Source organism: Pecten maximus, chromosome 8, assembly GCF_902652985.1.
Source record: "Pecten maximus chromosome 8, xPecMax1.1, whole genome shotgun sequence".
NCBI lineage: Eukaryota > Metazoa > Mollusca > Bivalvia > Pectinida > Pectinidae > Pecten > Pecten maximus.
The window spans coordinates 28,961,203-28,972,105 of NC_047022.1; the positions used below are offsets into that span (position 1 = coordinate 28,961,203).

General features: G+C 34.8%; 1 protein-coding gene across 2 annotated transcripts; it reads left to right on the forward strand.

Annotated features, from left to right (window-relative positions):
- Positions 1 to 1,578: 1,578 nt before the first annotated feature.
- Positions 1,579 to 9,936, forward strand: LOC117333092. Of its 2 annotated transcripts, none has more exons than XM_033892223.1 (5): positions 1,579 to 1,659; positions 2,654 to 2,728; positions 5,459 to 5,680; positions 6,685 to 6,800; positions 8,094 to 9,936. In XM_033892223.1, exons 4-5 carry the CDS (start codon positions 6,770 to 6,772, stop codon positions 9,899 to 9,901), a joined length of 1,839 nt encoding a protein of 612 aa, XP_033748114.1. In that variant the 5' UTR covers positions 1,579 to 1,659; positions 2,654 to 2,728; positions 5,459 to 5,680; positions 6,685 to 6,769; the 3' UTR covers positions 9,902 to 9,936. The 2 variants fall into 2 exon arrangements, with proteins under 2 accessions (XP_033748114.1, XP_033748115.1); XM_033892224.1 differs by having other exon boundaries at positions 1,579 to 1,651.
- Positions 9,937 to 10,903: the final 967 nt, after the last annotated feature.

Here is a 10,903-nt window from a genome sequence, read left to right on the forward strand (position 1 = left end):
ACACAAAATAACGAGGTATATATAGCTAATGAGCTCACAGGTATGTATGTATATATCGATCATTATACACAAAACAAAACTGTGCAGAAGCTAACAAAATAGCGAAAATTTTAATCGTAGCGAATTTACAATTAAAATACGTCACTCATTTACACGTGGGCTTCCGACGACGGACTTAATGCATGTAAAGGATGATCGTTTTGAATACAAACCTTAAATCTATATCCTATCAGTTTTCTTATCTGTGAAAAATGTGTTTCTTTATTGCAATGGGTATTTCATTATACATGTATGACTGTGAAGTTGCATCATTGGGTTATTTGCAACTTTCGAGGTCTCCTGAATTGATTTTTTTACATAGAGCGCATCGTATGGCAAACCACGTTGTCATGGTCATTTATTCACGGAGCAACGTAACGTTGATCCAGGGATTACCCAAATTATATAAGATATCTTATATAATATATCTGACATTGTATATATTATATAAGATATCTTATATAATATATCTGACATTGTATATATTATATAAGATATCTTATATAATTATAAAAGATATCTTATAAACATAAAAGATATATTATATAATATATCTTACATTGTATGTATTATATAAGATATATCTTATAAACATTTAATAAGATATCTCATAAACATATAAGATATCTTGTATAATAAATAATATATCTTATATAATTTGCTAAAATACTGGATCAACATTGCTCCGCGAATAAATGACAATTTGGCTTGCCATAGCATCGGACCACAGGCGTCTGCATTAGCAGGTTATGTGATATATTTCACAACCGTCATTTGCATTTCAATGTCAAAAGATTATCAATATCTATGTTTTTTTGTAAAATAAAAGACGTTATCTACACGAGGTAACTGTGTTCTCTTGAAACTTGCATTTTTGCACATATGTTGCCGAAATTAACAAGCAGCTTAACGAATAAAACATCACAGCAAGGTCCATGGTTAGCCCTGCTACTGTTCCATTGCAGAAGTGATTGGTAGGCTTATATCACTTGATATGCCTTGATATGCTATTTACATGAAAGTTACCCCCCCCCCCCCCCCCCCCCAAAACAAAAAAAACAAAAAAAACAAAAAAACAAAAAAAACAACAACAACAAAACAAAAAGGCTGGTCCAGACTTCTACAGGTTAGAGCAAAGTGCCTGAAATATAGATTCAAATGTGATTTAGGCCTAATGCTTTTTATATCAAATTCATGTTATAAAGGGGCCTGCTTATAAATTACAACTGAAATGATTGTATTTATCCCATAAAGTAGAAAGCTGTCGAAAAAATAGCACCATGATATTTGAACCCCCCCCCCCCCCCCCCCCCCCCCCCCCAGATAAATGAATAAATAAATGAAAAATGTTAAAACAAACAATCAACCTAATTATGAGTAAGATAATATAATTATGAGTAAGATAATATAAATTAGATAATAGCTGCTTTTGTCTGGCTCCTAGTTCAGTGATGACAACACTGGGGATATCATTGTCGGGTTGTTAGTCCTCTCTAAGTTTATAAAACATTTGATCATGTGACCGGACATGACAAAACAGAAACTGGAAAACTTACCAGGAATTAATACAGACTTTGATATCTGACATCGGGATGGGTGGTTTCTGAATACCGTAAGCAGGTTTGTATGTAAAGATCTGTCCCTTGTTAATGTGTTCATGTATTATAGTTCATATTTTTATTTATAAATCTAAAATTTGTAGGCCAATAGAATACCTATATATATACTATCAGTTTATTGAGATGAAAGAAAACAAACTTCATCCAATAACAATGTTACTGCCTAACTAACGTGTATGAAAATGAGCCATTTTTGGGGTGATTGGGGATAGGGCACTAGGGTGGGAATTCGGTAAAAATGACACCCCGGTGTTCATTACCGAATTTTAATCTAGCCCCAAAACGTTTCAAAATACGCAGGCGCGGATCCAGGAATTTATTTGAAAGGGGGGGGGGGGGGGGGGGGGGGTGTCCAGTAATTTAGTGGTAATGTGAGCGCCATAGGCGCGAGCCGAATTTATTTTTCTTGGTCCAAATACATGTAGACTGTAACAAATTCTGATGTCCCTGTCGTATATACATGTATATTTAAGTGTAATTGAAGAAGGATTCTAGTGTGAAACGAGTGATTTTTAAACGTAATATGTTATATATCAAACTAGTGTCTGTACTACCATTTCAGACATGAGGGCTAGATAACCTAGTAGAAATGATACCCTCTTATTACTGAATATTGATATATCTCCATAAAACGCCTGAAAGACTGTTTTGTATACTGGCTCAGTACACACTACGAAATGTCTAAATACACATTGACTGTAACTAAATCTTGAAACTCTGTGGTGTTCACTGCACGGACTGTAACTAGATCGATCCACAGGGACCCGAGAATTTGGTACAGTTTATGTATATTTGGATCTAACCTAATATATAGCAGATTCTCAGACTTTTGAGCCAGATTAGCATTCGTTCAAATGACACTCAAATATATATAGACACTTGCAAAAGTTCAGGTCTCTGTGGATCGATAAGGCAGTGATGTAAACTGATAAATTGAAGCTGTGGAAATATTGGCTGCACACAATGGTCACGTAGTCTAATATATTATATTGCAGTGTGTTACAAGAGGATGGCTACAGATCCATTTATGACTTTTCTCTGTAAAGAGATTTGTCAGAAACTTTCATCAGGTAAGTATCATTTATGTCGATAATCCTGTGCATATCATTACACTTCGAAGAAATATGCGTCCTGTATGTGCAGTATTTAGTTACTGTGACTGTATAAGTTAAGTACATTAAGTTGCCAAATTGTCCATTGTGCACAGAAATTTTTTCGTAGATGTGCATTACCAAATATATTGACTAATAATTACTGATGAAATGAAAAATATTGTTTTTTTTTGTCGCCAAATAGACCAATATATATATATATATTTTTTAAAGATTCTAAAGTTGTGCCAACAAGTTCAAGGGAGTTAACAATGTATGCATTTAAAAGTAAAAGTTTTCAAAGTTATGTTGTTTTATTTTGGCAAAAACTGATGATAGGGTTTAAGAATTATTAATTAAATGTTCCCATTTTTCCATTCAATATTAAATTGTGATAAAGATGAGCCACCTTTATTAACCGCAATATATTTCTGAGTATAATATTTATCTTTGATAATGTTCTTGAGAGCTGCTATTGACACTGATCGATGTTTGTAAACATCTCACTTGGTAAATATAATTAAAATTATGGTATTATCTACCTACTACTGATGCTATTTTGACGAAATAAACCAAAAATGAAGGTTTTCTTATTATAACCAAATGGGATAAACAATGCATCAAGAAGTAGCTCAAAATTTTGCAAAAATTCTTGTACTTTCTCACATTCCCAAAGTGTATGAATAATTGTCTCTGTCTCGGACTTACATTGAACACATATAACACTATCTATAAGAGCAACTTTAAATAGATAAGAGTTTGTTGTTAGAATGTGTTGGTTTATTCGGTATTGTAACCATAGTAATTTAGATTTTTTCGTGACAGTAAAAGGTATATACAGTATATCATTTTCCATGGGTCCTCATCAAAATCAAACAATTCATTCCATTTGGTTTTCCCCCTGGATTTGGTACTATTTTGGCACAACAAATTATAATAATCTTGAGTTCCTCTTTTATGCTTCATGAATAAATTAAATGAAATAAATTCTAAATTTAGGGGTATATATGGATAACAAATCAACGTATTTAAAGTATCATCATTGGACATATAGTTTTTGATAGTGTTAACAATACCTTGATGCGTGAGAAAATTAGTGTTTGAATCGAATTTTTGTGAAAATTCCACAAAATGACAAAAAGTATTAGAATTATCTTTTAATAAGTCATTTATAATTATAACACCATTTTCAAACCATTTCTTATAGAGAACACTCTTGTTTCCTATTTTAAAATATATATTATACCAAATAGGCATTTTCAGTATATTTATTTTCTCTCCTATAGAAACTTCTTTATCTGCTAATTTTCTCCATGACTGGAAAACATCTTTCCAAAAAAGGTGTTTACATTTGTCATGAATAATTGATAAATATTCTGAACCAGTTAAATAGTATTTTTTTAATAGCATATTTTTCAAATAATACTTGCCATTTACCCCCTGATGTGAATAACTTACGTATCCAGGTAAGTTCCAAGGCTTCGATAAAAGACTTGACATTTAAGAATCATTTTAAGGCCCCCTTCTTGGTTGTTTTTAATGATTATCTCCCTTTTTGTTTTATCTGCCTTATTTTCCCATAAGAAATTAGAGATTTCAGGCTTTGTTAAGGAGATAAATAGATGATTAAATTGGGGAATTAATAAAGATTTAATGATTTGTATTCTTCCTATTGGTGTTAATACTCTTCTACTCCAATTCTTTATCATAGACTTCAGTTTCCCTAATCTTTATATCATAATTTACTTTAAGGATTTGATGTAAATCTACATGAAATTCTATACCTAGTATCGTAAATTTTCGACTTCCCCGTTGTATGTTCCATTCTGGGTAATAAACATCATCACTGTACTTTTTATTGCCTATCGATATAACTTGTGTTTTGCTTTTATTTAATCTGAGACCAGAAATTTTTGCACTTTTAATGATTCTTTTGTTCCATCTAATATAAGAGAGGTGTCATCTGCGTATTGTGAGAGAAGTAGTGGACAGTTATCTATGTTTATACCCCTAATAAGATTATTATTTCTATGTCTAATTACTAGTATTTCTGAACACAAAATAGACCAATATATATATATATATATACCACGATGGGGAAACTACGTCACAAACGTTACCAAGAGAACAACAAAATAGCGGGAGCATCTCTCGCTTCTCGGTAAATCTGTCTTACTTTTTAATCTTATTTCGAGGATTCCCATTTATCGATAGCGATATGGTGTTTTCGTCAGGACGTTGTTTTATCCGACAATTTAAGCTTAGACGGAATATTGAGATGGAGTAATGTCAAAAACACACTCATTTAACACGATTCCGATAGTTACTAGTACATCAACGTTTTTTGAGAAAAAAAAGAGTCAAATGTTATTAATGGTATTTCTGTGTGGATTATAGCTACGATTTACGTGATTGTCCAGACGAAAACACCGTCAAAGCGTAACGAGTATGTTTTTGAATATTTTAAATAACCACATATTCTGTTGATAAACTGTTGCCAGTCAAAGAAACGTCAATGCATGAAATGTACTCTCGGTCGATAAATTAGAAGTCGTGGGATAAGAATAAAGAAGTTAGAGATGCATCCACCATCTTGTTGTTCTCTTGGAAAGTGTTTGAGAAGGATGGGCGTTATGCTGTTTCCGCGACATTGGTTTGTGATAGATGGTTACTGATTATTTTACTTGACATTGTGGTTTTGCATTACAGATGACATCAGGAGAATGTCGTTTTGCATTAAGGATAAAGTTAACACTCAGGACCTAGAAAATGCCAAGACAGGTACGGAGCTGTTGCATATAGCAATGAAAGCGAACCTGTTTACGGAAACCGACACTTCAGGCCTGGAAGATATGCTCGACGCGTCCGGAAGGCAGGACCTTGTGGGGAAAGTTCAAGAATTCAAGACTAACCGGGTGGTTTTACCTCCAAGTAAATATGATTTAACGATTTATTGTAATGCTGTTTTAGAATATTTGATGTTTGATAGTTCCATATTTGAAGAAATTAACAACATATGTCATCGACCACATGTACGTTAAATCTCTATGTAATTTGGTTAGTAACGTTTAAGTAACTAACATAAACTATAAACTAGAAATTGCCATGACAATTTGACAGGCTCTTCACGCCCTTGACAAACTGAAGGCAGAAATGACCTTTATGACCTTGAATGAAGTCATCCATACCTCCGAACTCTGTAGCCCTACAACCCGGCTTGCTACGGACCTAATATCAGGTCTCTGGGCCTCTTGGTTTCCGTTAACTATACCGACGATATATTTTTGTACATAACCTGAAGTTGTTTTTTGTTTGTTTTTGTTTTTTGTTTTGTTTTTACCCATTTCAATGAAGGACATTAAAGTCAATATTCCTTGTCTATGCAACCTTTAAAGTTGTGAAAAAAACTATTTACATTGTATCAGATAAAAAGATTATCTGTAACTGTAAAAGCCTTAACTTGCTACACGGGGCAAACTTTCACAGACTAATTGAAATGCATCGCTATATGCATATTCTTTTATTAATCATTGTACAGAAAATACTTTTCACTGCTGCCATTTGCATTTTAAGGTCACAACAGAATCAATGGGTTTGTTTTGATAGAGCAATATCAGGTCAAATAGATATCCTAATTTCATGCTATAGACAATTGTGAGCATAACAGCATATTGTTTTGTAATAGACGTTCCACACAATATTATGTTCTCATGAAATATGATTCTTTCGTATACTTTGCCTAAACTCAGAAACTTTTTTGAAAATTGCAGGTCCGCGATTCGACATGACTCCCACTATGAGTGAAATAAGTAGCGATACAGTCTTGAGACTGTTCTTCCATAAAGCCAACTCTTAACTTATCATAATATTTGTGTATTGTAGTCAAATATTATGATAAGTTTAAGATATGTTTCCCTTTCTTTATATATTTTTAGCAATTAAAGCCCCCTGCAACCTAGACGAGGCTATGATAGGAAGAATGCATATGGAAACAATAAATCCAGAGAACTTACGGAAACAATGGAAACGGAGGATGGCGTTACACTTTCGGGTACGATAACAAATTGTCCAATTGTTGGTGAGATAGAAATAATCGCCATTATCAATCTTATTCAATTCATATCTTTTCTCAAAAAAACAAAAAACAAACAAAAACAAAAACAAAAAAACCTCCTTCCCGGCAAAAGGATACAGTTCGTAATGAAACTGCTATTATTGTTCATGAAATTCATAAAATAGTTATACAGGATTTAAGCTCCTCTGTGGATAGAGTAATCTTGTTGCTGGCTAGGAAAAGGAAGGCAGTTTTCCCACTCCACTTTTTACAACACATATCACAGGCGCCTGCTTCTGGCTAGTTTTGACAGAAAAAATAGTAGCCCTATTTCTACTATATCAACAATTAAGGTTTTGCAAGTGACAATCCGGGCAGGGGGGAGGGGGGAGGCTTCGATTTACTTTGAGTTTCAATTAATCCGACTAAAATATCAAATGCACGCATAATTCAGAATCATACCTTATATTGGAATCTTTAAATATGAATACATACTATTTTGTGGTGTGGCAATGTTAAAAGTTGAGAAAATTGGTCTGAAGCGTTAAAGTCGACGATGCACAGACTGGAAACGTAGCAGGCTATATATTGTAGAGCGGTTTTGCAATTAACAGTCTGATTGGTCGCTATAACTATAATACACGACCAATCAGCGTTAAGATAAATGGCATACTTTCGTTACACAGACGATGCATCGTCCGATCCTCAAGCGTTACCTTGTTCATATAGTAGGGCCATTTTTTCTTTAGACTTACCAGAGACAGACACCTGTGGACATTGTCAACCGTACTGCAATATTTGAAAGACATTTTAGTTGAAATAAACAGTAAACGTCTATAGGTTTTACAAAAAGTTATAAAGCAGCTTTAAGTAATAACTTAAAAATCTAAAAATTACTTGCGTATTGCAAATGTAAATTAAAAGATGCGTAAATATAGCCTGAGGCGTATTCATTCATTAAATTAGTGAGAGTTTGTAGGAGTCTTGTACAAAAGATCCACAAATTAATGCCGAATAAGGATTTAACTGTGCATAGCACACCTGTTTAGCTCTGGATTCATCATAAGTGCTATATGAGAAAGGAAGTTAAAAACATCATAAACGGCCTGGAGAGGGAAAATCATATAAAACTATGTCCATCAGGCCAATAATACAAACTATCTGGTAACATTTAGACTGTATTATTAAAAAACAACCTTAAATAAGTTAGACCATATTTAATTGTTAAAACACTGTCATAGTTGCTGTCATACATTTTATTATTTTGTCAATGAAACCTTGTAACTTCAGGTACAACAGGCTCTGGAAAGACTCATCTTGCCGTATATTATGGATACGAGTTCCATAAAAACCATCCAACTTCAACAGTTTGGATGATGCGGTCAAAGGACCAAGCATCATTGCAGATGTCTATGACGAAACTAGCGAACAAACTTGACATCCTCACAGGAAAAACTAAGGACACAGAAAATCCAATCAATGAACTTGGACGTATGATTGCACACGTCCTACTCGAAAAAACAACAGAGAAGCCACACATTATCATCTTCGATGATGTCGATGAATTATGTCAGAAAATTGTAGAAGGCCTTATCAAAATGTTTGTACCAATGAAAAAATCACATGGAAGCATCAAATTCATCGTCACCACCATGGATACACTGTTGAAAATGCCAAAGATCCCAAGAACAAAGCGCATTTCGGTAGACGGGTTTACCGAAGAGGAAGCCACATCATTCTTAAGCGGGAACCAAACATGTGAAATGTCAGAAACAGATGCACTCAAAAACCTGGCTTTAAGTATGAGTCGTCTTCCTTTAGGTCTCAGCTGCGCCAAAACATACATGACAAATTGTTCCAAAAGTGGCAAAGCATTCTTGAAGCTTTTGAAAGCAAACACATTGAAAAAGCTTGACTGTAATCTGAAGCAGCACGATGCAAGTAAACGAAGTCTATTCAGCAACCTGGACACTCTTATTAGAATCATGGAGAAGGACCTAGATAAAGATGCGACTGAAATGTTCAAAATGACCCAATTTCTAGAAAGTGAAAATATCCCAACAATATTGTTTGAGCTGATGTCCACGTCATCTGGTATCAACATTGGTGACTTAGATAAAGACATTGAGAATGATGTTGAGACATGTAACTCAGTCAGCACCGATTCTTTAGTCCAGGCTGTTCAGAAGTTTTCGTTTGGAACCGTTCAGGGAATCGATGACAAAAGGATAATACATACACATACAGCAGTATCACTTACGTTAGGAGCATTTACTGATGAGAATACGAAGATGCGACTACTTAAGAGGTTGCTTTGGACATTTGCATTGATCTTGGATAAGGACAATCGAAATCAGGAAGACCACAACCTCATGGTGTCTGTCCTACCTCAAGCCAAATCTGTCCTCCTGCATGCAATGAATATGATGAAAGATGACCTCGAAACGTACTTGCTTATAGCATTTGTAAATGACCTCGTCGCATATATTAGCAATTTTGAAGGGTTGTTGGCTTTGGAAAAGTACCATTCCGAAAAATCTCTTGATTATTGGTACAAGGTCATGGAGACCACAGAAAAAGAGATGAATGAAGGGTTGTCTTATAAGAAACAACTGTGTACTACATATGTAGAGCATCGTGAATTCGCGAGAGCAAAAGCAATTGTTATAGATAAGAAATTGACAACACTTCGACAGCGCTACGAACAAAAAATAGATGGATTCATCGGACATTTCATCCTGCAGAGGAGAAGAACTCGAGCAGATGTCAAATTACTATCCAAATACTTGGAGAATTACGAAGAGGAAGCATTGACGATGCCACAGTATCGAATACTTTGCGAAAAGGAAAGGGCTGTCCCTCTCGAAAATATGACTGATACATTCATCAAAGAAATGATTTTGTACACATTTTATACATATGGGCGACGGATATTTTACATTGGAAAGTGTTGCAGGGATGGAAGAGAAACGCAAATTTTGTCACTACTTGTTTCTTGCTGCCCAACTCGGAGAGATCCTGCGAAGAAATTCTCAACAGTTCTTACCACTGTACTCTTTGCTTGCTCAGAGGAACGGCATCCTAGAGTTGATTTTTGAAGATATACCTGAGTTAGGACTCGCCACTGTTGACAGCTTACTAGACACAGCTACAACGTTTGAACAGCTTCTTGACGACAAATCATGTTATTATATTTTCGGTATATTCAAAATGCATGCGCCTGCAGATAGCATCCATAGGGCTACGTGTCTGAAACAGCTGTTGCGCACGTATATTGATCTATTGAAATTGGACAAAAACAGTCAGTGTGAGAAAACAAAAATCATCACTAAAGGGAAGACTATTGTCAAGGAACTGGAAAATGTTGAACCTGTTTTCTTTGATCCAAAGAATAGCGGAATATGGACACGAATCGGTCAATTTCAGTTTGCTGTTGGGGACTATAAAGAGGCAGAAACGGCATACCAGCGTGTGTGTCCACCTTGTCTCCTTCAAGGTGAAGTTAAGTCCAGGTTTGTCTCGAAACATGAACTTGCAGCTGTATACGGATTGGTTGACTGCTATAACAAAGAGGCAAGACACGAAGCGGCAAAGAGTATTCTCAAAAATCTTCTCAATTTGCTTCCAGATATACAAGTACAAGAGAAAGAAAATGCCCACAAACGCATAGGATAATAAGTAAAAAAAAACAACAAAAAACTGGTACATAGTCCTGTTTCTACAAGTATTTATAATTAACCTTATGGTTAACTTAATTGTATTCGTGTGGTTTGATTTCGCAAATCACACCGATTAGTTCCGAGTGACAGCTTATCCCAAATTAAATTCTAACAAATGTATGACTGATTGCACCTCACTTTAATGAAATTTTCATGAAACTTCATGCCAACATTCTACGTTTATTTAGGAGATTATTAACAATTTTCGCACACCCTCCCTCCCTGGAGTCGTATGTTGAATTATAATGAAACTTGATGAAATTCATTTGACTGTGGGGCGCGGATCAGAATCGAAAGTACATGTAGGTTTGCCTTGCACGAATTTGATGGACGGAACCATAATACGCCAATGAATGTGAAATAATGTTTGAACTGTGACTT